Source organism: Littorina saxatilis, linkage group LG2 (genome assembly GCF_037325665.1).
Source record: "Littorina saxatilis isolate snail1 linkage group LG2, US_GU_Lsax_2.0, whole genome shotgun sequence".
NCBI classification, from domain to species: domain Eukaryota; kingdom Metazoa; phylum Mollusca; class Gastropoda; order Littorinimorpha; family Littorinidae; genus Littorina; species Littorina saxatilis.
In genome coordinates this window covers 22,956,320-22,968,416 of record NC_090246.1, presented here as the reverse complement: position 1 = coordinate 22,968,416, position 12,097 = coordinate 22,956,320, and the positions used below count along the sequence as shown (strand labels likewise).

The following is a 12,097-nucleotide window of genomic DNA, read 5'->3' as shown; positions in this document are numbered from 1 at the left end:
AGTTCTTTAAAGCTTCAAATTCACACAAAAATAATTGCCATGAAGTATTTCTTCTATTTAACAATCCTGCTAAAAATCCTGATAGTATGATACGTCATACAAAGTAAGTGACTACATAAAATTCTACTTACAGTCTGTAGCACTGCCTCATGGCTCCATTTGTGAAGGCCTGTAACAGAAAATATAATCAATAAGCATATATGTTCTATCAAGAACAAGATCAAGCAAACAAATTAAGTGAAGAAATGGCTAGCCTGCTATACCCATTTGATGATTCTGAAGAACTTTCCTTATACATCAGCTGAACTTTCATCTCATTCTTGCAAGCTATAAGTGACGATGTGAGTTTGCATACACAATGTTGAAAAATCCAATTCATGCAAACAGCACTTTCTAAATGTAACTAAAACAAGAAGAGCAAACGCTCGATCGAGTCACTTTCGCAGTTCTGAATATTATATGAGGCATCAGATGGACAGGAAGAAATTGCTATTCACAACACAATGAGTCACGTTCACATAAAATTTGAGCCCGGTCACTTTTATAGTTTCCGAGAAAAGCCCAACGTTAAGTTGTGTGTTGCCGAACAGAAAAGGCTAGTTATCTCCCTTGTTTTTCTGATAACGTTCGTAAAAGGCTACAGATGTAAATACTTTGATGTAAAGAATAATCCTACAAAGTTTCAATTACATCCGATGAACTTTGTCAAAGATATAAAATGTCTAATTTTTCCTTTGACGCTGACCTGTGACCTTGAAAAAGGTCAAAGGTCAACGAAACCATCGTTAAAGTGTAGAGGTCATTGGAGGTCACGACTAAACAAAATATGAGCCCGATCGCTTTGATAGTTTCCGAGAAAAGTCCAACGTTAAGGTGGTGTCTACGGACGGACGGCCAGCCGGCCGGACAGACTAACACTGACCGATTACATAGAGTCACTTTTTCTCAAGTGACTCAAAAAATACAAAGTTATCATGAAGACTAATTTACAGCAACTAAAGCTGCTAAACTTTGAACGATCCAGATACAGTGGAACCCCCTTTTAAGATCCTCAAATTGAAAACTTCCTTTTAAGACCCTGTATTCGAAGACTTTCTGTTCATAACATATGTAAATTTACCCCCATTTTTTGAGACTCCCTTTTTTTTTAAGACCGGTGTAACACGAAATTTTTACTCCACGAAACAATTTATGTTATATTGGGATTAAAAACAAGCTCTAAAAATTAAAAATATACAAATTATGATCAAAATTAAATGTTCCAAATCAATTTAAAAACACTTTCATCTTATTCCTTGTCGGTTCCTGATTCCAAAAACATATAGATATGTTTGGATTAAAAACACGCTCAGAAAGTTAAAACGAAGAGAGGTACAGAAAAGCGTGCTATCCTTCTCAGCGCAACTACTACCCCGCTCTTCTTGTCAATTTCACTGCCTTTGCCACGAGCGGTGGACTGACGATGCTTCGAGTATACGGTCTTGCTGAAAAATTGCATTGCGTTCAGTTTCATTCTGTGAGTTCGACAGCTTGACTAAATGTTGTATTTTCGCCTTACGCGACTTGTTTTACTTCCAGTAAAAATCTCGTACTCGAAAATGGGATGCGGGCGAAGGGATAATGCCAGTATGTGATCTCGCGCAAACGAATGTCGCGCTACCCTCCCTCCAACCCTTCCACCACCAAGACTAACAGGGGACAAGGGAGTAAAAACTTCGTACACCTGGCATGGAAAGTTAAATTGCTCGTGTTAGGGTGAAGTAATTTATTCGATTTTTATTCGTCAGGGGAGTAACATTTTTGTACGAAATGTTTACTCGTAACTCACCTGTCATGGGGAGCAATTTTCTCGTGTAATGGGGGAGTACTTTTTTCGTAAAGGGAGTAACATTTACGTACAAAATTTTTACTCCGGAGTAAAAATCTCGTGGGAGTAATTTTCTCGTGTTACACCGGATTTTCTTGGATTTTTTGAGGTCTTAAAAGAGGGTTCTACTGTACTCACCTTGGGCTCCATCTTGACCAGCACATCATCCGTTTTCCACGTCTTCTTCAGAGCGTTGTAGCGATGGCGCGTGCACACCTCTGTCTCCAGGCTGTCAAGGTGGAAGCTGGCCCACGGATCTTTAGCTTTCTTGGCTTTGCGGATGGCGCTGAGCCAGCGCATGCGGTGAGATCCCCCTGGTGAACTGCTGGTCACCAGTGGCGCCATGTTGATGTTCACCGGCTTGGCGATGGAGTAAGCGCGCTTGATGCGACGCTCACGCAGCGGCATCGCCGGCTTCGGCTTGGGAGCCGGGAGGTCGGGTTCCTCATCCGCATCGCTTCCGCTGGAATCCTGGCCGTCTGCCTCCGACTGGGAATTTTCAGGAGCAGAGTCCAGGTCTGTGATAGGGAACAGCAGGAGGTCATCTTCTCCGTCGCTGATGTCAGACATCTTGACTGCTATTCTGGAAGGCTGCTTTACTCATCCAACGCAGGGGTTTCCAATAATTCTGTTGCAGGTACGTTACTGCTCAGCAGCAGCAAGAATTCTTGGTGGCGAGGCTAATTACAGTCGTTTTCAATGAATTCAAGATGTCGGATTAATCGAAGACATCGGCCCATTCTCAACCTGCAACAAAATAATGCAGAGGAGGAAGTCAGAGATGTTCAGTTATACTTGTGCAGCAGAGAATTTATAGGGACAATGTTGCCTTCACCTCCAGCGAATGCCCTTTTCACTGCACTGTGAGGTGCACAGCTTTGCACATTTCTGTTTGCTCTTCTCTGAGCATTCAAGGCAAAGGTTAATGGAGTATCTGACCAGAATCCAGAAATAAACAAGCTCCTTTCCCTGCGAGTTGCTGAAGGATAAAGTGATTATGGGGCCTGTCCGCACTTTTGCAAGTTATATTAGCACCTCAAACACCTGTCCAAGCAGCCAGTGTCTTCCACACTTGCCAGCCTGATAAGTTACTAATCAGTTTTGCAGCCTGATTGCAAGAGCAACATACTGATAACACTAGTTATTTTAGTCAAACACCGACTATACATGCAAGTGAAGTGGTGTTCTTTTTGAAGCTATATTAAGTGCCTGTTTACAAGCATACCTAATATGAGGATTTTCATAACTCACTTCACTTTCTATTCAACTTTCAAGAAATTCATTTTACTATCTCATCCAAACAGTTAATCTAATTCGCATCTTTTATTTCTCTTTCAATGAATGTACATGTGTTATACGTACAGTGGGACCCCCCTTTTAAGACCCCCAATTTAAGACCTTGTTTTCTTAGACTTCTTTTTATAATCTCTGTAATTTTACCCCCATTTTAAGACCCCCTCCTTTTAATTAAAGACCTGCATGATTATCTCAGATTTTTGGAGGTCTTAGAAGGGGAGTTCCACTGTATTCCTCATCTCTGAAGAAAACTCTCACAACAAAATTGTAGGAATGCAGGACAGTTTATACATGCCATGGCTTCCTGAAGAACACTCACTTTAGAACAACGAAACGTCAGCTCACAAATCAGATGTCTTTTCACAACTGTGCAAGAATTGAATACCTTGTACAAACATGTACTCCCAAAACCACTGTTTTCAGAATACCACTCTCTTCACAATGTACACAGAAGCAGCAGTTTATCATGGTATCAAACATAATGTTTGCCTGTTTCACTAGAAAGCAGTGTATCACAGAAACTGAGCTGCTGGCAATACCCAGAATCAATTAATAGAACAGCTCCTAGACTTCCCACTTCCTGTTCTAAACAGACCAATAAATACCAACTGACAAAAATAGCACTGACAAATTTAAGCCAACTCACAAACAATACAGTGCTGACAGTTGATGACAATGGCAGCACAAATAATGCGACTTCTGGCAGAGCTAATTTTTAACACTTGAAGATGCTTTCTTCAACTTGCTACACCACACCTGTAAACACACTGACACACAAAAGAGATCAGGCTTCAAAGTGCAAACACAACAAAGCCAGCCAAACAAATCAGAAACGTGTACATCCCATAATGCTACGCGAGTAAGAGTACAGACAGGGGTGTCATGAAAGAGGAAAGAAAAAAGTGTGTCAGTGTGCCCCACACACATAGGGCAATGAACTGTGATAAAAAGCTCAGCTGAAAGTGTGTAGCCATGAGTCAATGAAGAGCAACCCACCTTCCATGAGGTAAGTCGGGCAAATAAACAGTGTGTATACAAACAACATACAGGTACGTGTTGTAGTGTAAAATGACAAGGTCGATCAGCACATACTGCATTTGTAAATGCACTTACTCTGCAATTTATGAACTGTTGTGGAATTACTGTCTGAAACCGCACTTACTCTACAACATGTGGAATTACTGTCTAAAATTCACAATTCTTAATTTGTTAATGAGTTCTCTCTCTCTCTCTCTCTCTCTCTCTCTCTCTCTCTCTCTCTCTCTCTCTCTCTCTCTCTCTCTCTCTCTCTCTCTCTCTCTCTCTCTCTCTCTCTCTCTCTCTCTCTCTCTCTCTCTCTCTCTCTCTCTCTCTCTCTCTCTCTCTCTCTCTCTCTCTCTCTCTCTCTCTCTCTCTCTCTCTCTCACACTTCCAGCTTGTAAGGATTGTCTTAACACCTACTGCTGTAAAGTTTTCAGAAGCATAATTTCTGCAGCATCAAGACAAGACAAAATACACTAACCATGAAACAATCACAACTGGGTGTAGTCTTCATCTGGAGCAGACAGGCACTTAGACATGTGAACATTTGTTGAATCAATACCATGCATGCAGGATACAATTCAGACAGCCCTTGTCAGCACACACGCTGCTATTATGTGTCAACAGAGTCAAAACAACCCATCTCATCCTGTCACAGCTATCACAGAGAGAGAGAGAGAGAGAGAGAGAGAGAGAGAGGGAGGGGGGTGCAAGAGAGAGAGAGTTTTAATCTTTCAGTCCAAAATATTTTAACCTTATAAAACCCAACCCTGAACACCCTCAGTAACTGTTTGCAGCGAATGGTCTACAAACCCAACACTGGTATCTATCCATATTTATTAAGCTACATGCAACTGGAAGAAAGCCATGGCCTAAAAGAAAACAAGCATGAAAACAAATAAACAAACAGAACTTGATGTTCACTGCAAACAAACACACAACTCAGCAGAATATTTGCCAAATACCAGACCAGCAGCAAAACAAAAAGTTTTGCCTGATACCTGGGAGGCATCCAAGTTTTGGTACCTTAGCTGCCTGCCTGCGGAGCTTAAACTCCCAGACAAATTTCACAGGAGCTGAGCCGGCCAGATGACCTATTTCCACAGTAAGACAACTGGGCTGCCTATATTGACTGACTTTTTGTGTTTGGCCACTGTGCCTAGCTCCCTGTGTTAAAAAACCCAGGGAGCCCACTTCCTTTGGTCGCAAGTTAAACATTCACACCAGAAACTGAGAAAGAAGGAAGGAAGAAAAAGAGTCAAAAATAGAGAAGGTACATGTATGTAAAACATCTAACTGAAAAATAAAATAATTTCCAGCCTTCAAAGTTCAATTTCAGTTAGAAAGGGAATCGGCACATCCCTTTTGAAGGGGACGATTCTTGATTATACCATTTCTTAAAAAAAAAAGGAAATACATACATGCATAATATATACATGTATAAAAGTGATGAATTATGTCAAACCCCATGGGTTCTTTTTACTCTTTGATTTTATAAAAGGTAAAACACATGCATATGTAAAAGCACCTTGAGAGTGCAAGTTGATCTTTTTTTCACAAGCTAGCACTGAAACAGAACATGAATTTTTAACCAACACTAAAACAGCTGTCACAACTGATCAATACATGCCCTATTTAAAACACATATGACTGATCCTTAAAATGTGAGTCATACTACAGCCAAGTGTAAAACTTGCCTAACACATTAACCCCTTAAAAGTAAAAACACCTTTCCACCTGCACTAGTCAGACAGCTAAGCCTTAAGGACCCTGTTTTCAAACACCACTCCTGTCAAAAATTGTCACTTCCATCCCTACCTTGGCTCATGATCCCTGGCACGTATGCAAGCAGACTCAATGCACCATGAAATTGAAAGCACACACACACACTCGATTTACATGGGATGCACACCAACATTTGGTGGATAAGAAGTTAATAAGATGACCTAGTTTTAAAGCACTCTTATGCAATGACAAGAACAACTTGAACAGAGTATGTAAACAGCCTGTGTATTGTCCAGGTAAACCTTCTATGCCTGTCAAAATATGAAGAGTACATGTATGTATACATGAATCAGACCTCTTCCTAAATTGTGTAAAATTATACAGGTTTGTCAGACTCTTTAAGGACCGTAAGGCTCCCTCACCATGTGGCTGGGACTTGAATAAACAATTCATTATTAGGGTTATGGATTTAACAATGTTGCTGACAAGTCAAGTGGTACTTTTAATGTAAAGCACCGTCTTTCCCATAGTTCGGCTCACCATCTCAGATATGACCTGGCTTTTACATGGGATAAGACAATGCCTCCACTAAGTCTTGGTCGGTCACATGCCAAAATTAAACAGCCTGGAGTTCTCTGTGCAGAGTGGGAATTTTGCATGGATTAATTTGGTAAAAGTCACCATAGCTGGCAGTTAGCACTAGCTAGCAGTCAGGGTGCTCATTCTAGGTATGTAACCAAGTGGAGGGATGGTCTTATCCCATGTAAATGCCTGGTCAGATCTGAGATGGTGAACCCTTTTACACATTAAACATTTAGACTTCAAAACCTAGACCTAAGTTATTTACTTATAACCTGAAACTTGCAAAGAGAAAAGCAAACCCTGCACTGCGGGAATTGACAAAGAAAAGAAACCATCAAACACACAAAACAAGAAAGGGGCATGTCAAGCACACGGTTTTCCTGTAGTTTTGTGTGTGTGTGTGTGTAACTGTAAGGGCCACTCTTGATTCCTATGCCATATTCATGAACAAAATGTGTAACCCCTCACCCAGCAATAAACAGAAATGCATTAAGTTCTCTGTTGCCTGACTGACCCAGCCTTCACCCCTAACCCTCACAAAGACTGTCAATGGTCCATTAACCTGAGCCGGCTACACAGTCTCTCCAGATAATGCTTCAACATGCATTAACCGCTTTCCTGAATCACTCTGCCTCAAAAGTTTGGTTTAGCATACTGGCATTAAACAATGCAGGATGTTATACCACCAATTGGTAACTTTTAGTAAGAATCAACACAATATTGCTTGAGGATAACCAGGGATTTGATTTGTAAACAAAAAATTAAGACAAACAAAAATGTAAAGAAAAAGTTCGGAACACAGTCCATGCTATAAAGTAAAACCCCAACATACATAAACAAGAGCCATAAGAACTATGTGTTAAAAGAACGAGTGCTACTTCAGTTTTTGTTGCATTGCTCATCTTTGCAGGAAACAGGGAAACTACTAGAAAATACAGTAGTAAACAAAATGGAAACACACACGAGTGCAAGTGTTTTAAGTTGCCGTCAACAACCTTACCTGCTTCTCAGAGAATGCCTGAAATCTGCAGTCATCGAATTCGGTCTCGAATTCACCTGCCGCTTCAACAATAACAGAAAATTTGCAAAAATTTGACAAAAACTGGATACAAGTCGTTGTGTTTATGCTTGCTTCTCTCCACAACCAGACGGATGTATGGCATGGCAAAAGCTTGGGCATGCGCAACACAGCTCATGTGGTGAGAGCGGTTTCAGACATGGTATCTGCCCACGCTGTCCGTATGTTTTGGAAGATTTCAACAACGGTCAAGCATTCCTCGACTATCTAATCTGCATCCTCTTTAAGAATACCATACAATATGAATGCACGTCTTTTTTGTGTATGTCCCACGTGCAATGCTGCTTTTAGACACCGCTGTAATTCAGGAAATATTCCCGAATTTGTTCTCAAGGTTTGCGCTAATAGCCGTGCACGACTCTAAAATTGTGTGCAATGTGAAGGTTATCTCCTCAAAGGGGACCCCAATGTTGTAAACAAGGTGTGTACGAGTGCAGGTTTTGGGTTTTTGGGTTGCGACCCACGAGAAATGGCCTCGACCTTGTCGGTGGTGGAAGTACATACACATGGATCGATTACCTTGCTAGTTAATCTAGCTTTAAAACTGTGCGTTCACTTAAAATTAAGAAGACTGCATGTCCATCCCATAACCCCTGTCCAGTAATAATAAGCCTGTCTTGAATTCTCTCGACGTTGTTTTGATTTGCTGTTCAAGCGGTAACACAGGCCCCCGAAAGCACCCATCAGTATGAAAGTTGTTCACACTGTTTCTAAACCATTTCAAAGGGCAGTGGTTGCACGGCATTAAAATCAAATGCACCGTAAAACTATGAGTTTTTCTGGTGTGATGTGCGTGCCGCTCAGCTCAGTGCGCCCGCGGTGTGTGTGTGAGGTGTGTGTGTTTGTCACGGTAACCTGTCAGCGACCACCCTTTCATATTGAGACACTTTGCAATCAAATCGTGCACGTATGACGAAGTTTTTTTAAATTCTTTAGATTTTCAGTAAAGATTGGTTGGTTGTGCCGCAACAATAATGACAGTGACAATGACAGAACAACGGTATCTCTTCTGCTGCCTTCTAAAACAACCGTGGCTTCACCCACGCAAGAAGAAAGCTGACGTGAACCCCTCGCCGGCCCAGGGCCGGACTACCGGGGGGGGGGGGGGGGGAGGGGGGGTTATGGGGGTTGCGCACCCCCCCCCCTAGCCTAAACATGTACCTCACTTATTTAAAACATTTTTTATTATTGTTTATTTTATGCTGTTTCATGCAAGGAGCGACCATTTTCCTATCTCAGAATATGACCTACCCATCAGCTTCAGGGGGCGAAGCCCCCTGACCCCCACAAGGGGCTCTGCCCCTTGACCCCGCCAGGGGGAACATCCCCCTGGACCATCACTGGCAACCCCCCCCCCCCCCTCCTCTTAGCCTAGTCCGGCCCTGCGGCCCGTAACGCACCTAACCAATTCGGCCAGATGCCCGTGGACGTGGCGGCGTGGATGGGGCCGAGGCAACCTGGCTTGTTTACAGGCACTTGATATCGGCAACCTAATGCTTCTAAATATCGACCCGGCAACACTGTCACCTGGCAAGTAACTCAAATAAAAAGCCAAAGGAAACTGAGGTTGTGTGGACTCATCGTTTCAAGTTTCTGCAGCCCGGCTGCAGTTAGCGGTTAGGTGAGAGAAATTATGATAATGTCTGCAGCAACTTTTTGAGCTCTACATATCTGTGAATAAACTGATATTATGTTGAGACTGACGTGCGTACTGTAACACTATAATATCGACCTGCACAGACTCTCTCTCTCTCTCTCTCTCTCTCTCTCTCTCTCTCTCTCTCTCTCTCTCTCTTTGTTTTTGTCTGACGGCACACACAAAGAGAGAGTGCAAGACAGACAGAGAGACAAAGGCTGATCGATACGTGACCAAAACCAGGGGCGGATCACATAATTTTTAGGCGGGGGTTTCCACATTTTTTTTATGGACAATTCGACGACGCGAAGCGTTTAGTTGAGGGCGCGAAGTGTTCGAACCTCCTGGGGGGGGGGGGGGGGGGGGGTCGGGGGCATGCTCCCCTGGATAATGTTGATTCTTCTTCTTCTTCTGCGTTCGATGTTGGTGGCCGTGCTAGATCCTCAGACCAGTGGCTGCCAGGAAGTCCGCAGTCTTGCGCAGTTCGTCGGCAGGACCCCAGAGTTTGGCTCCAACACTGGTCTCTTCTTGCCAGAACTTCTGGCGTATTGTCTCTAGATGGGGGCAGTTCTGGAGAATGTGCTCCGGAGTTTGCTCTTCCGAGCCACATTCACAGTGTGCGTCATCCGCAAGGCCCAGTCTCTTGAGGTGTTTCTTCAGTCCACAGTGCCCTGTCCTTAGACGGAAAATGGTGGTTTGGCTTCTCCGGTCTAGTTTGTTGATGGGGTCTTCCTGTGGGTTGTAGTCTCCGTTTCTCTTTTTCCAGTTTTCTTTCTTCTTCCGTTGTAGAAGAGTCTTGGCTTCTTTGTACGAGGTGGAGTTGTGTGGTTGGGGAAGTCTCGCACCTCCTTTTGCCAGCGGCTGTCCGCTTCTTCATTGCCGGCAATGCCGACATGAGCCGGTATCCACTGGAGCACCACCTTGTTGTGTTGAGACAGGGTGCTGAGGCAGTTGTCGAGTTGCCTGGTGGGGAGGTCAGTGGGGCCAGACAGAAGGGACTGGAGGGCGGACAGGGAGTCAGTGAGGAGGACGATGTTTTGCCGACTGCGGTCTTCCCCTGCTGCGTGCTCTGCTGCAGTGATGAGGGCGTGGAGCTCGGCCCTGTAGTTCGAGCTCAGGTCACCAGCTGGGACGGAGAGGGAGGTGGTGGTCCCGTTTGGGCGACGGATGTAGACGCCACTGCCTCCATTCCTTACGGCGTTCTCTGAGGAGCCGTCTGTGTAGACGTGAGTCCAGGTGCAATGTGGGTAGCGGTCCTGAATCATCTCCATGGCGAGGGCCTTCTGGACATGTGGTGACTGTTCGCCCTTTGCTGTTAGTCCTGGGTCCGGTAATATGTAGCTAGTCATCGGTCGGCTGACCGTGAAACTGACGGTGGGTCGACGTTGAACCGCAAAAGTCAGTAATATGAGCGCGAACAACTGCCGGTCCAACTGAAAACAGTCGCCCGACTGCGGTTGGGCTTACAGGCACCTTTTTTGGTCGATCGACCGCAGTGTCTCTACTTGTTTTAACTTTCTGAGCGTGTTTTTAATCCAAACATATCATATCTATATGTTTTTAGAATCAGGAACCGACAAGGAATAAGATGAAAGTGTTTTTAAATTGATTCCGATAATTTAATTTTGATAATAATTTTTTTATATTTAATTTTCAGAGCTTGTTTTTAATTCAAATATAACATATTTATATGTTTTTGGAATCAGCAAATGATGGAGAATAAGATGAACGTAAATTTGGATCGTTTTCTAAAAACAATATTTTTTTTACATTTTTCAGATTTTTAATGATCAAATTTTCTCACCCTGTCCTTTACCACCCCAAAAAAAATAAAAAAAATTGAGTTTGGAAAAAAAAAGTTTAGGGTCGGCGCCGAAATTTAGATACCGGTACCGCCAAAACAGGACCGATGTTTACATCGGAAGTTGTAATGTTCTAAAAATACCACTGAGCGGCTGACTGTCTAGTCAGCCGACTGTCAGTGCTACCGCGCTGCACATATTACCCGTCAAAACACGGCCGGTCAGCAGACTGCAGTCAACTGACTTGACAGTCAGTCGACTGTGGTTGCTCGACCGTCCAAAATACGCTGTTCATATTACCGGCTTTGCTCTGTGAGTGTTTTTACATTTAGTCAAGTTTTGACTAAATGTTTTAACATAGAGGGGGAATCGAAACGAAGGTCGTGGTGTATGTGTGTGCGTGTGTGTGCGTGCGTGTGTGCGTGCGTGTAGAGCGATTCAGACCAAACTACTGGACCGATCTTTATGAAATTTGACATGAGAGTTCCTGGGAATGATATCCCCGAACATTTTTCTCCTTTTTTTGATAAATACCTTTGATGACGTCATATCCGGCTTTTTGTAAAAGTTGAGGCGGCACTGTCACGCCCTCATTTTTCAATCAAATTGATTGAAATTTTGGCCAAGCAATCTTCGACGAAGGCCGGACTTCGGTATTGCATTTCAGCTTGGTGGCTTAAAAATTAATTAATGACTTTGGTCATTAAAAATCTGAAAATTGTAAAAAAAAAATTTTTTTCTAAAACGATCCAAATTTACGTTAATCTTATTCTTCATCATTTTCTAATTCCAAAAACATATAAATATGTTATATGTGGATTAAAAACAAGCTCTGAAAATTAACAATATAACATTTATGATCAAAGTTAAATTTTCGAAATTAATTTAAAAACACTTTCATCTTATTCCTGGTCGGTTCCTCATTCCAAAAACATATAGATATGATATGTTTGGATTAAAAACACGCTCAGAAAGTTAAAACGAAGAGAGGTACAGAAAAGCGTGCTATCCTTCTCAACCCCGCTCTTCTTGTCAATGTCACTGCCTTTGCCATGAGCGGTGGACTAACGATGCTACGAGTATACGGTCTT

The 12,097-nt window shown here is 42.8% G+C and overlaps 2 protein-coding genes across 4 annotated transcripts in view; both read right to left on the bottom strand.

The window, feature by feature from the left end:
• LOC138958513 (eukaryotic elongation factor 2 kinase-like) overlaps positions 1 to 7,660 on the bottom strand; it is a 29,825-nt gene extending 22,165 nt beyond the window's left edge. For 2 of the 3 annotated variants that reach the window (XM_070329688.1, XM_070329690.1), the window contains exons 1-3: positions 7,491 to 7,660; positions 2,006 to 2,614; positions 132 to 169 (exon numbers count right to left, since the gene is read on the bottom strand). In XM_070329688.1, the coding sequence (XP_070185789.1) occupies positions 132 to 169; positions 2,006 to 2,437 (470 nt within the window). In that variant the 5' untranslated portion in view covers positions 2,438 to 2,614; positions 7,491 to 7,660. Of the gene's footprint in view, positions 1 to 131; positions 170 to 2,005; positions 2,615 to 3,482; positions 3,961 to 7,490 lie in introns of those variants that run through there. The other variant, XM_070329689.1, reaches the window with a different exon arrangement.
• Positions 3,909 to 10,475, bottom strand: LOC138952345 (uncharacterized). Its single transcript, XM_070323996.1, has 2 exons — positions 10,016 to 10,475; positions 3,909 to 3,919 (listed from the first exon to the last, which is right to left on the bottom strand). The coding sequence occupies exons 1-2, from the start codon at positions 10,473 to 10,475 to the stop codon at positions 3,909 to 3,911; spliced, it is 471 nt and encodes a 156-aa protein (XP_070180097.1).
• Positions 10,476 to 12,097: the final 1,622 nt, after the last annotated feature.